The sequence below is a fragment of the Odontesthes bonariensis genome, chromosome 22, assembly GCF_027942865.1.
Source record: "Odontesthes bonariensis isolate fOdoBon6 chromosome 22, fOdoBon6.hap1, whole genome shotgun sequence".
NCBI lineage: Eukaryota > Metazoa > Chordata > Actinopteri > Atheriniformes > Atherinopsidae > Odontesthes > Odontesthes bonariensis.
In genome coordinates, this window is record NC_134527.1 from 30,697,645 (window position 1) to 30,712,108 (window position 14,464).

At 43.0% G+C, this 14,464-nt stretch overlaps 1 protein-coding gene across 5 annotated transcripts in view; it reads right to left on the reverse strand.

Moving 5' to 3' along the window:
• Positions 1-14,464, reverse strand: part of ythdc2 (YTH domain containing 2) — a 79,910-nt gene that overhangs the window by 12,386 nt on the left and 53,060 nt on the right. For all 5 annotated transcript variants that reach the window (XM_075456614.1, XM_075456613.1, XM_075456611.1 and 2 more), the window contains exons 17-25: positions 13,662-13,742; positions 13,476-13,558; positions 12,705-12,810; positions 11,775-11,894; positions 11,404-11,676; positions 10,554-10,680; positions 9,134-9,342; positions 5,433-5,622; positions 2,215-2,306 (exon numbers count right to left, since the gene is read on the reverse strand). In XM_075456614.1, coding sequence (XP_075312729.1) covers positions 2,215-2,306; positions 5,433-5,622; positions 9,134-9,342; positions 10,554-10,680; positions 11,404-11,676; positions 11,775-11,894; positions 12,705-12,810; positions 13,476-13,558; positions 13,662-13,742 — 1,281 coding nt within the window. The remainder of the gene's footprint in view (positions 1-2,214; positions 2,307-5,432; positions 5,623-9,133; positions 9,343-10,553; positions 10,681-11,403; positions 11,677-11,774; positions 11,895-12,704; positions 12,811-13,475; positions 13,559-13,661; positions 13,743-14,464) is intronic.

Sequence of the window (14,464 nt, forward strand, 5' to 3'; positions counted from 1 at the left end):
GAAAGAAATTAAATTGACCATGGAGAAAATCATGAAAATAGTGATTCCACCTGAGTTTGAGACCTTATGCTTGGGATTAAGACCGGACACTGTGAAGGGGTCTGAAAACATATATATGTATAATATCCTATTACTAGCGAGTAAGAAAGCTATCACAAGGAAATGGTTGGTAAAAGATTCTCCTACAGTCGAGGACTGGATCAAAGTGGTTCAGGATATCTTTACAATGGAGAGGCCAACACTCATTCTTAGGCTTGAACGAGATACGTTTGAAAGTTACTGGAAGAAATGGATAAACTTTATTACAACTTTTAGGCAAGATACTGGGTAATGGTTTAACACCCCCTAGTTATTTGACTCCACTCCACTCACCTGGTTCAGTTTTCTTTATTTCTAAAAAAACTAAAAAATAAATGAAAAATTGTGCCTAGATTGCAATTTACTCTGCAGTTAGGTGATCACTGCTAAAACACAAGGAGTTCATGTGTGTCCTTCTTTTTTCAGAGGGCTGTTTGGGCTGTGATATGCACACTTTTTGTACTATATATACAATGTAAAAGCCTGTGTTATAGTAGTATGTTGACTGTAAGTACACTTTGGCTGAGATATGCACACTTGGTTGGGAACCATGCTATGTTATTGTACTAATGAAGTTCTATCAGTCGAGTGTTTTATGCTGTATATATGATGTAATAGCATGTGTTATAATACAATGTTGACTGTAAGGAAAATGCAGATGAATAAATAAAAAAATTAAATATATATATAAAAAATTCCTATCTATTTATTCAGTTTTCAATGACATTTTTAATAAATTATTTGGTACAAAGTTTTAACAGTTCTACCCAAATTTTCTTTCAAAATTGATTAAGCCTAGGAATTTCAGGATGAGTCCTCTGACATGAATGCACGGATACAGGCACAATGCAAGTATTCGCTGTTTTTTGTATGATACAAATGATCTCAAGGACCAGTATGTTAGAGTCTCGGGGCTAGACTTTTGTGACATCCAGTTAGAGTCCATTCATTAATCATACCTCTATCATGAGGCTGACTGTGCTCAGCTTTCTTGAAATATCAAAAACAATTGAAGTTGCGTAAGGATGTCCTTCAGTATGCCTGAAAGATGTCCTGAATCCTTTCTGTGTAAATCACGGCGCACCACAGAACACCCGGTCATGACAAATCAGGGTGCTTTTGATCACAATTCCAAAACCCCATGTTAGTTTCCTGTAAGTGGGAGGGCAGCTACAACATCAGGCTTCCTCCCTGTGGACAGTAGGTGGAGCTGCGACTATGCGCTGATACTTACATCAGGCTGGCACTGATCTCAGAAAATATCAGTGGTGAAGTACAACGCACTACTGAGAAACGGCAACTTCCTGTCTGATGGTGAGCGACTGACACTTTATGGAAAGCCGGTGGAGGGGTGACGTGTGCTCTTTTAGGCTGATCGAAGACCAGATGCTCCACCAGGTTCTGGACCATCTGCAGAGGTTTCACAGCACAGGCTGGGAGACCAGTTAGGAGACCAGTTAGGAGACCAGTTAGGAGAACAGTTAGGAGAGCGTTGCAGTAGTCAAGGCGGGAGATGACCATAGCCTGCACCAGGAGCTGGGTGGCGTGTTGGGTTAGGTACGGCCTGATCTTTCTGATCTTTAGCAATGCAAAGCGGCATGATCGAGCAATGGAGGCAACATGATCTTTAAAGGTTGGTCATCAATCATGACACCCAAGTTTCTAGCTACCTTTGATGGAGCAAGAGATAGGGATTCAGTTTGGATGCAGATGCTGTGGTGTATGGTTGGTTTGGCTTGGAAAGACGAGCAGTTCAGTTTTAGAGAGGTTCAGTTGGAGGTGATGGGCTTTCATCCATTTTGATATGTCAGAAAGACGGTTTGAGATTTGTGCTGAGACCGTGTGGTCATCAGGTGGGAATGACAGATGGAGCTGGCTAATAACATTAGTATGAGAAGCCATGTGATCGGATGATCTGGCCCAGTGACGTGGTGTATATGGCAAAGGTCCCAGTACCGAACCTTGGTGGGACCCCTGTGGCGAGGTGGTGCACTGCAGAAGTGTGACCAAGCCAGGACACTTTGAATGGCGGCGTAGCAACTTATCAATGTCGGCTTCCAAAGCAAGCTGGCATAGAAGAATAATCAGTCGAGATGCCTTCACACATCTGTCAATTCAGCTCTGTGACTACATCACCTCTCTCTCAAGCTGGAAGACAAGCCATTCATCTATCCTCAGCTCAGCTAGGTCCTCTGAATCACTGTCACTTGTATCATCTGGTGGACTTTCTGTAGAAAAGAGCAATGAGACAGACTAAATCAGTGGAGTAGAAGTATCAAATGACATATCTGAGAAGTGACAGACAGCTGAAATATCTGGTTAGATGATTAGATAATCTGATTTACATGCAATTTAGTCATTATTTTAATGGCGCTTCTTCTCCCTTTCCTGTCTACTAAATCCCAAGCTGGTCAATAGAGATCACCACCCGTGCTGGTTCTGGTTCTGTCAGAGGTTCCTTCCTGTTTAAAGGGAGTTTTTTCTTTCCACAGTCGCCTCAGGCACACTCAGGACGGGAGATTGTTTTGCTGCAATCTGTTGGTTTCCTTAGCTTGGCTGCTTTTCTTTTTTTTATTGGTTTTGTATGAATTTAACTAATTAGAAATTTAATGAAACGGAACTGATTGGATATGGATGGTATTAGAATTAATTGGATTGTAATTGGCTTGAATCTGGCTGTATCTTTGAGGTTCTTTAAGATTACATTTGTTGTGATTTGGCGCTATATAAATAAAACTGAATTGAATTGAATTGCTTCCTTAACCAAACCTGCCGAGGCATTTGTCGTAGAGGATCTCACTGAAGAGGGACACTTTGTTTTCCACATTGCCTTGGAGGGAGTTTCTTAGCGAGTGCCAAGCTGCTGTCCAACTTCTTTTTTTGGGGGGGGGGCTTTTTATGCCTTTAATGAGAGGACAGTTGGAGAGAGACAGGATGCAGGGGGCAGAGAGATGGGGAAGACATGCAGCAAAGAGCCGTCCGGTGCGGGACTCAAACCGGGGCCAGCTGCAGTGAGGACAGTAGCCTCTGTACATGGGCGGCTGCTTAACCCACTACGCCACCGACCGCCCCGCTGCTGTCCAACTTCTTCCAAGTCGCTGACTCCTTTGCTTTCGGCCACACGATGTTCTTTTTTCTGCCAAGATCTTTCTCCTTCCTTCCACTTTTACTTACTGAGGCCCTTGGGCGTTCACCAGGGAAATGGTGTCAGGTGGTTTTAGTAGGTTCTGATCATCTGCACTGGGCTCAGTCATACTTCTCTCGGCTCTGCTTGAGCAGTGCAAGTTTGCATTTTGGTAGCCTGTGGACACATTTTGATCCTCTGGTGCCGTCTCAAGCTCCTGAGCATTGTTTTCCTCATCCATCCATAAGTAAACGACCTAAAAATCTCCATCTCCAGAATGTCCATTCCAGTCATTTCTGTAGTATCCACCGTGGTTGGTCATTCTTCCATCCCACCTCTCGGAGGACCGCTGGGCTGTTTGGTCCTTTCCATGCTTGTTAGGTTGGGTTAGCCCAGCATTGGGCCTGTGAGAAGGGTAACTAGCCGGCCCACCCCATGTGCAGTTTTCCCTGCTTCCAGTCAGACTACTTCCCTGGATTCCAACTGGACATTCCCAGTAGTCACTGCTTTCCCAGAGTGCTAGTTTATTGGCAGGTTGATACCTGCAAGGTATTACTTCCTGTCACACCTCTGCCAATGCCTATTAACCAGCAGCAGGGTTTGAAAAATATTCACTTCCAGGAATACATTCTTCAATTCTGGTTAGTTTCAAATCTGGGATGCAGGCAGGGTTCTTCACATCAAATCCTTGCTTTATGTTTGGTAAAATGATTACAGTTGTTGTCCAGCAACATTTGCAATGTTTTTACAGACTACAACCGTAAAAAGGCTGGCATGCTGTGTAACATGTAAACAGGCTCTTTAACAGTTTCTTCTCTGAGGCAGTCCTCATTCTGTGTATGTTTAATACTTTCATGTGAAATGTCATGTCCTTCTACAATGACACTCTTCAACTGTGACCCTTATTTTTTACATGATATACATGTATAGTCTCAACTTGATAATATACTTTATGATTTATTGTCCTTTTGTATCTTTTCTGTCTGCTGAGTGTTTTTGTGCCGTTTTTTTCTTTGTTTTCTTTCTTCTTATTGCACCAATATTCATTGCACTGCAAATCAGATGATAATAGAACATAGTGATGTGAGGCATTTTAAATTTCATGAAAAATATTAGCTAATCTTAAATTTGATGACAGCAATACATCTAACAGAAAAACTGCTGGGACAGGTCCATGTTTCCTACTGTGTAGCATCACCTCTTCTTTTAACAGCATCTGTAAACATCTGGGAGCTGAGGAGACCTGCTGCTGGACCTTTGGGAGAGGAATGTCTGATAGAGGATTCTAGCTGCTCAACATTAAGTGTGTTATGATGCACCAACTGTTGGTGAAAGGGCAGGACTGCAGACAGGCCAGTTCACAAACTGGACCCTTCTACTAACTAAGCTATCTTGTAATAGATGCAGTATGAGAATGAGCATTATCTTTCTGAATATGCAAGGTCTTCACTATAAAAAAAAAGATGCTCTCTGCAACATGTATATATCTTTCAGCATTGATGGTGCCTTTCCAGGTGTACAAGTTGCCATTTCCAAAGGCACTAATACACCCCCATACGATCTAAGATGCAGACTTTTGAACTGAGCGCTATGCTGACATCTCCTCTTTAGTCTAGAGGACGAGAAGAATTTTCAGGTTTTTATTTGTCTGACCACAGAACAGTTTTCCACTTTGGGCCAAAGTTTGTTTCAGATGGACTGAGGCAGAGTAGACTGTGGCATTGGTGAAACATGTTCATGTCTGGCTTCTTCTTTGCATGATAGAGCTTTACCTGCATTTGTAGATGGAAATCAATGCTGTGACATAAGCTCATTTAGACATTGCCACGACTAATGCATGCCGTAATCCAGGTGAAAGGTGGTCCAACAAAATATTGCAGTTTGTGACTTTGGCCATGCAGGTAATGTAGGATTCATTCAGTTTTTAGAGTTATTTTTAGTTTAAGTTAAGTTAGGCTTTTAATATGTTCAGACAATTAAAAAAACATTACTAATAGATCATATGGATTTCTTTGTACATTTATGCTTTAACTGTGGCTCTGAAACTTTCAGTTAGCAGTTTTCATTCTTACTGGTCTCTGGAGAAAATCCTGAAAACATCCACTCACAATAAATAGCAAAGTTAGTGTCTGCATACATTCATGGGCTGCGTGTGAAACAACGTACAGAACGACACGTGTGATCAGATCCTCCAGTCTGCATGTTTGAATGACTAGCTTGGCTTGCTTACCATTTGTTCTCTGTGCAGCTGCTTCCTGGAGCACAGAGCAGGGCAGTTTGGCAGAACCGCCAAAAATGGCAATGGTGATGGGAGTCACCAAGGAACAACAGCGGACACTTGCCATTCTGTGACCTCTGCTCATCTCATCGTAGATCAACCAGTCTGTGGGAATGGCCTGGGCCGAACTGCTTTGGCTGTTCTAAACAGCAGAACACACACAATCACAGATTTCAAAGTCTCTCTCTCACTTTATGTCCTCTAACAAATAGTGATAAAATAAAGATGGAAAGTCTCTTTCTATGCAGTTAAAAAAAAAAAAAACTTGATACAAACTTTAGGTTCCCCATGCTGGTTAAGGGCCAAGTTTATTTCAGATGAACCTTTATGAGTCCTGCGTCAGGGGGGTTACTATGTTACAACATCAAAGGGACGGCAAAAAGCAGCCTAGAATCCATCCATCCATCCATTTTCTATACCCGCTCAATCCAATTTAATACATAGATGTTTGTGGATGGTGGTAGGAAGATTGAGTACCCGGAGAGAACCCATGCCTGCATAGAAAGGCCCCAGCCGAGACCCACTTGGGATTCAAACCAGGAATCCTCCACACAACCGTGTAGCCCACAACTTAAAATGTCACACGTATATAGAAAATAAAAATAATAAATAATAAAGAGCAAAACTATCAATACAAATAGTAACAAACAGTGAAAAACAATTACAAACTTTAGTTTTATGGATAAATGCTGAAATGGGAGGAAAGGTGGGGTAGAAGCTGCCTTATTTATTTGAAGATACAGGCTGTTGGTATGCCTGCTTGGCATTGCTGCCTGACGCACCTCCACCAGTGCCCTCTATGCAAATGTGCTCCCTTGAAACACCTATGGGCAGGAACGGGTCATCAGCTGGGTCCCACCAGTCACAGATGTTTCCTTTAACCCCAGTACATCTCTTGGTGGCAGAGCGATGGCTGGTATCTCTACCTGCCACCCCCTGCTGATGCCCTAGGTGTTCTGCCCCCACCCTCTATCTCTCCTCCTTAGCCATAGCCAGAAGCTGCCCTTCTCTGCCTCCTCCGCCAGTTCCTTAATGGCTTTCCGACTCCCTGCTCCTGTACAGCCAATGTCTCGAAGCAGACGAACTATTAAAGATACATTCCGGTGTAAAGAGATCTCATTTGGTGATTTCACTTCTTTTGAATAATTTGTTTTATTTTAAAGGGTGTTCCTAAAATCCTGTTCTTCTTCATTTACAGATCTCCAGGATACTGTGCAAGTTTTATTGATGAATTTTCTGAATTATTGTCCCATAAATTATTTTCTTTCTTTCTCTTTATTTTCTTTTAAGTATTTTTAATGCTTCTTCCACTCCCTGCTGCAATGCTTTTATTTTATGTAAAGCACTTTGAATTGTTTTGTACATGAAATGTGCTACAAATAAATTTGACTTTGACTTTAAAAAGGACTCAGTGTGGTCTGTCATGATGTGGATGAGACCATCAAGGTCTTCCCAAAGAAGGTCACACACTCGACCTTATCTTTCGTAAAGGTTGCGATATTACAGTCTCAACTGTTCCAGTTACTACTATTTGTAGTCCCAATGTGCATCATCTGTCAAATCAAATACAAATAGATTTGTTAGAGAAATGTGAGATCAATGCCAGTACGACTGATACATTCATCAATAGATACACACTGCCAGTATTACCATCATGAAATGGGATGATGGACAAACTTTTTCTCAATTCATTGATCATATTGTTCCCATCAAAACTGTCAGTATGTGTGGTCCACCACAGCCACCGTGGATTAACAGTTCCTTTTGGGTGGGACTTGAAGAGCTGAGAATATCTCATTGGTCGAGAATTCCAGGCCCACTGTTAAAAGCTAAAAAACCTATCTACGCATCTCTGAATTGTATATTTCAACATTTTTGTCATGAATAAAAGACTCATGACTTTCAAACTGCTGGGGATATGACTATCTTCTTCCTCAGTTAGTGAATGGGGATCTATGAATATGCTCCTCTGGCTGTGCCCACATCTCCACCCATCAGCACCAGCCTTTCCTGTCCGTGCTAATCAATAACCAATTCTAACATTGGTGTGACTGAGCCATTCATTTAGACATCCAATGTGTTATCAATGTTCAATAAAGCTTCACTAAAATGATGGTAATCCTTTTTTAAATACCCATACATCTTTGAAACTGGAAGTTCCAAGCCATGACAGCTTGCAGTTGGCTTGCAGTTCAGCCAGGAGCCTGCTCTGTTAGCTCCTGAGTTATCCCAGCACTCCTGGAGTTAGCGCTTTATGGAGTCAGCAGCTATGAAGCAAGCTTCTTGCCACCTCCCACGGCTCTCTGAGTACTACAGCTTCTTGCTCAGCCTTGCTTCTGCTGCGTTCACCATCCAGCTTGTGCCAACTTCTCCTCTGCTCTACAGCTTCACCTCGCAAGGAGTGAGGATTGGTTGGTACAAGTTCTTCCAAATAGTCTATAGCCTCGTTTCCACTGTCAGTACGGTTCAGGTCACTTTGTATCGGTACGGGTCGGGTCGGGTCGCTTTGGGGTCAGCTTGCGTTCCCACTGTACAAAGGGGACCCTCAGGGGTGGGCAGAGTGCGTGCCGAAGCGTAAATAGCAAATAACAAAGAACATCCATAATGTGGAACCACCTCCAAGCTTCTTCAGCTTAATGCCACACTGGCTCGCGGTCCTGTTCAAACCACTCTCAATCAGCTGGAAAACTTTTTGGTTTGGCACAGCGCCATCGAGCTCCTGCTGCACAGCCTCCTCACCAACACTGGAGAGCAGAGCCTGGAACCGGTCCTGTGTGCTCGGTACTCCAAGCAGGGACCGGTACGCTTTGGTGGTAGTGGAAACACTGAAATAAGCGAACCGTTCTGAACCGACCCGTACCGGACTGCATAGTGGAAACGGGGCTTTTGTAGAATGAAAAGGATGTCTGAGCTCACCTGTCTTAGACTTGGTACTCAGTGGAACGCTGCAGATACAATGCAGAAATCCTCAGGCAGGGACTTAAATCCCCACAAAAGCTACAAAAACGTTTGACTTTAAATTCTACAGCTGTAACTGTAGAAAACCTGCAGACTCAGACAGACATGCATGTAAAAATCAGCTGAGATTGTGTGTGCTCCACCAGCTGCACTCCAGAATCAAACTAGAACAATAAAATGTTACATTCGGAATGTTTCACAACAGTTTGCAATTACAAAAACTAAAATCCAGCAGAAAGACGTTACTTTATCAGAAACAGAACTAACAAACACTTCCAGGGGAGTGGGAGACGGATGAGAAGATAGCAAATTCCACAAGCTGTGGTGGTCGAGAAAGCTCCAGAATGGGCCATTGCTATGACTTTGACAAAAAAAGCAGTGCAATCAGAGCAATAAAATGTTGATGTCTTAGCTTTTCAAGGTGGTTATGCTCTAAGGCCCAAATACAAACCCAAAGAAATGTGGAACATTAGGAGACTTAAGTTAATGGAGCTGACAAGCTCTTCTTCATGTTTCAAATGTTGCGGGGAGAGGTCCGAAATGGGATAGGAGAATTGAGTCTGCCCAATAAAATGTGCTGATTTGTGCCTTAATGTGTCGCATATGAACCCACTCAAAACAGCAAGTGTACATGTAGCAAAGTTGAGCAGAAAACAGTAAAGTGTGCACAGGGGTTCATGAAAAAGCTTTCCTACCTCCTTGAACTCTTGGAGCTGGCTCAGGATAGATGTCGGATGAAAGTGAACTTTCTTCTCTCTGTTACTGGAGAGCCCAAACGTTTCATTGTCGACATGGACGAGGTTTGGATACATGCCAGCCACCAGGGCTGCCTTCACCACGGCCCAGTTTTCAGAGTTCAGATTCACATCACGGATGTCACTGCCCCCACGGGCACGCACAAAACCTGCGAGACATGGAGAAATAAAGTTAGACTTTTAAGGAAAGGGTCATCTGAGTTCCATTTTGCACATTTGATTGTGATGCATATCTCATTTCAAATAATAATTTGGTATTTTTCCCAAATCAGTGAATTATAAAAGCGCTCTGGCAGAAGTTTTACTTCAAGAACCATCTTTACTTTGACTGCAGTCACTTTACATAACCCGTAGTGATACGAAGGGAGAGAAAATAGCGCCAAGTGATTGTGAGGTCTGACTTTTTTTGCTGAACAATTTTGTGATGCAAATGTATTACTCTTTTGAACGCATATTGTTTTGAGAAGCAAAGCGCTTTATTTTTTAAACCCCAGCCAACTAGCCGGACTACCTTCATCAACGCCAAAACGAGGCTGGAACTCGGCTCACAGGATGCAGCAGGGGGTAAGAAGATGTTCATAAATGATATTGCTAATATGGGATGTCATATAGCTTCATGTCAAAAGAGGCGAACTATCCCTTTAACATACAGGCACACCCCCCCGCCCTGTCCAGGCGGACCGGTGCACCAAATCCATCAATGAACATTTCCGCATTTGAGACTCTATCCGAAAGCGAAGTTTCAGTTAACGCCAGTAAACATGCATTTCTGAATTCATGTTGAAATCAAACTTGGGCTTGAAGTTTCGTACGGAGTCTTTCTGATCGCCTTCCCTATGATCAGTAAAGGAGTCCAGGCTCAGAAAGATTAGATCCACAGGAGGAACTGACAGGGGGTGGCTCCACTGCAGAAGAAACTCCCTGCTATATTGAGTCCAAGCCGGCTGATCTTGTGACAGTTGGAGACCAGAGGAAAGGCAGAACGCCAGCCACAGCAGGAGAAAACACGCTTTAGACTCCATTGCTCATTAAGATATACACCTTCCAGTCAGATTTTTAGTCCAGGACCATATCCAGCTTGTTGATCAGGCCAGATCCACTGAATTAAAAGCCAGGATTACTAAAGAAAAACACTTCAAACACTTGCACAGACAGACACAGACGTACAAGCTGCTGGTCGCTGTATGAGCATGCCTCATGAGCCCCTGCAGATCAGACCGGGGGCAGAAACCCTTTGTGGAGTGTGAACACCCCCCCCCCCCCCCCCCCCAAAAAAAAAAAATTCCAGATATAATTCCGTTATTTTGGGTCATAGAACCGGCTTGGAGGAGTGTGAATGAAATGCAAAAGTAGAACTGACCAATAGCACGGAGTTGTCCTAGCAGCTGTGTCCTCATGCCAAGTATCATGTCCAAGGTAGCTTGGGACAGGAAGTTCTTCTGACAGAAGGATCTCTCCCAGCCGTCACTGCGAGCCTTCTGCCAGCCCTGACAGAAGAGAAGATGCACCAACTTTCACTTGAGCGAGCACACATTCCAATAATGCTTCTAAAAAGGGTGGTACACTGTAAACTAGGATAAAAACACCATATAAACATTTGTAAACTATGTATTAAAATGAAAATCCTGAAGACAAAGTGCCAGCTGGGAGGCTTATTTTGTTTTTTGCATACCTGCAACCATTTCCCTTCATGGGCTTAGGACGAAAAAGGAACAGCTCGTTTCTATATCTTACTTATAACAACCTGAAGGATAGTTCATATCTTTGATAATAAGAATCTTTTTAAGACTGTGTGCTTCATTGAGAGAACAGGGGGCATTACTAAGGAGATTTCTGACTTTGACTGGTATCATAATAGCCTGTTGCAGTATCTTGATTTGATAGTTTTTTCATTGAAAACTTTTTTTAAACAACTTTTTTTGCTCTTGTGGATGCTGTTCAGCTTAATTGATTTCTGATGGTAATTCTGGCATTTTTATATCTGTTATAATAAGAAACCATGCCATCAGGAAAGTTGTTTACATGTGGAAGCAGCTGGTTGAGCTTTCCAAAGTGAAAGTAAAGCCCGAAATGAGACCCAAGATCCAGATGTCAAGGATCAGATCGGAAGATGGACGTCCCATGACCATCACAGGTGATTAAAAGTAACACCAGAGAATTTGGCTTTCCCAACAGCTGTGGGATGTTAGAATGTCATAAAAACCACCCACCTGGAAAGTTCTGAGCAGGGCCATGTGGTCACTGAAGGTGTTGGAAGTGAAACGTTTGCGGCAGTTTAGAGCAGCTCTCTTCTGAGAGCTCTCAGTGGGAAGGATGAAAGGGTCACGATAGGACAAAGTACAGGCAATGGTGAGAATGGGGTCGAGACACTTGAGGACGACAGCACACAGCACCATCTTTCCCAGGTGGGGCTCTACAGGTAGATCAGCCAGGTGGTAGCCCAAATCAGTCAGTTCTTCAAACTGATCCAGAGCATCTATTGTCTAAGGAAAGGGACGCGAGTGATTAACACAAACACAAAGATTTAATCCTGCAGAATGGTGCATGAAGGCGCTGGATTCTGTATGTATAGACTTGTTACCTTAAGCATCTGCACAGCGCTCTGGATGGCATGTGCTGGAGGTGGCTGTGGAGCTTTGGACAAGAACTCAGCAACTGGACAGGAGGAGGGAGCGAGCAGTTTGCTCTGCAGACACAGCTCCTTTCACCCGCAACATGAAACGACAAGGATGCCTGTTAACTGGAACTGTGGGTGCACGTAGAGATTTCACTTCCTGCCCTGCGTAAATATCTGTGTATTCTGACTAAATATCCTAAAAGTTTTGACTAACCCATTAAGACCTTAAACGCCTTTTAAAGTGTCCGAAAACATAAGTATTCCTTCAAAAAAACTTTGAATTGCAACTGTGAGGACTCTACACACCGGGGGCATCGCCTCCAGCTGCTGCCATCAGGCAGACACCGCAGAGCCTTCTCAGACTGAAGAACAGTTTCTGCCCCAGGCACGGCTCACTTCATGTTGGCTTTTTATCTTTTCTTTCTCATGTTATACTTTTAGAATGATTTCTTATTTTGCAGCAGTTCCACATCAGATATTTGTATAGATGTAAAGGACGTTGGCTGACTGAGCTTCTTTTGAATGTCATGTTTATTTCCACACCATGCACTGCAAAAATGAACAAACCGCCCTCTTTTCAGCTCTGCTGGAGTACATCTGCTCACCGAATGCAGTGAGTCTGCAGCTGCACCTGTATGTATGGCAGCCATCATGTCTGTGCAGCGGTCTCTCATTTTGCATTGTGTTATATCTTGGCTCTACGTTCAACCATATTCTGCACTTCCAATTTCTAGCAGACAGGCAGTTTTCCAACACGGAAGACCTGCCCATCATCCTCCATCATCATCCATCAGACTGTACATGACCATCTTCCTGTTTTTAACTCAATCCTGTGATGTCCTGGTGAACAGCTGCAGATGGTGGCATGTGAGAAAAAGACTGCGGTGTGCCTACCTGCAGTGGCATACGCAGCAGCTGTGGAACCTGGAATTCCATCATGTTGTTGAACCTGAGTCGACTGAAGAGATGGAAGCAGATCCCCGGTCGGCAGCGTCCAGCTCTGTGGAAACAGAACACTTTCTATCCATTCTTCAGATGACTTTAACACAGCGTCCCACAGAAATATATCAGCTCAGGCCTATGCATTTTAGCTCAAATCAGTTCAGAAGCTGGGTCAATGTGAGAGGAACGAATAGAGACTACAAATAGTGTTCCATCTTCAGCGTATCAAATCCTAGGAAAGATCCTTCTAAAGTTCCTAACTGTACTACCAACAGCATCTATAATAACTACACAGCCAGATAGTTCAGATAGACTGTTTATGGCCAAACACAATAATGTATATGTAGGACAAAAAGCCATCCAGGTCTTAATGTCTTAAAACAAACTTATAGAGACCTGAATGGTGTTTTTCATAGATGAAAACATTTAGGAGCCATTTCCATAGAAGTTTGGCCTAAAAATATTGCTTCAGAGAACCATGAAGAGTATGAGCCTAAGGAGAGTCCGAAGCTCAAAGTAAAAATCCATTTTCTGCGGAGCAAACAAAGAAAAGCTCAAAGGAGAATATGGTGATGTTCAATGTGGAGGATAAAGCTATTCAAGTCTTCCTTTTTTTTTTAATAACACTGGAAGAAAAACACTGCAGTCATAACAACATTACTGGAAACATATTTAACAAGTGTTCAGAGATGAAAAACTACACTGCTGATACCACAGTGTTACCTTCCTTTCCTTTGCAGAACACTGGCTTTGGAAACCCAAACGGTCTTTAAGGTGGATGTGTGACTGACTGGATCAAAGGATTTCTAAAAAGGGGAAAATGAATTTAATCACAAACAACTTGTGTTAAAAGTCTTTCACTGTTAGATATGCCGTGCTCGTATTAGGACTTTCCCACAGGGACCGCACCTCTTTGACCTTTCCAGAATCAATGACGAAGACCACATCATTGATGGTGATGCTTGTTTCAGCAATGTTAGTGGAAAGAATCTGGAGAAAAAAAGGAACAGGTATAATGTCGTTTAGTATTTAGTGATGGAACCTGCAGAAAGCTTAAATGAATCTACAGCACAGTGCAATAGGGAATGCCTCTGGAAATATTTACAACAACAAAAGAAAATTGAATAATAATTTGTAGATTTGCTGACCATTGCACAGTTTATCTAGGCACTTAAAGGGGAAGTTTTTTTTTTTAAAAACCTGGACCTTATTTCTGGCACAATATCTACTCACCGAGATCACTCAGATCCGCATATATCCATATAACGGGGGAGAACAGGGCAGAGACAATACAGCCTCTAAATAAGACATTATCTGTCTTTATTTCACCAATACTTTAAGACCAATGAATGAATGAACGCGTACTATTGCACTGTTAGCTCAAAGCTGCCGTGTTGTTGTTATTGGGGGCTATCGGGGGCTTTTTTCACATGCGTCTCCTGGGATGACGTCATCGCTGCTGCAGCACCGCTCATTCACTCCGTGCTCTGTGACGGTCGGCTAACTTCACACGGAGTTTGCTACTGCTAGTTTTGTGCAACATGGCAGGATATTCATCAGATTTTGACGACATGGACGACGACTTTGAGTACCATGGACGATGAATGAGCTGTGCTGCAGCGGTGCCAGAGGTTTCTTCCTGTTCAAAGGGAGTCGTTTCTCTCCACAGTCGCCTCAGGCACGCTCAGGACGGGAGATTGGACTGAAGACAA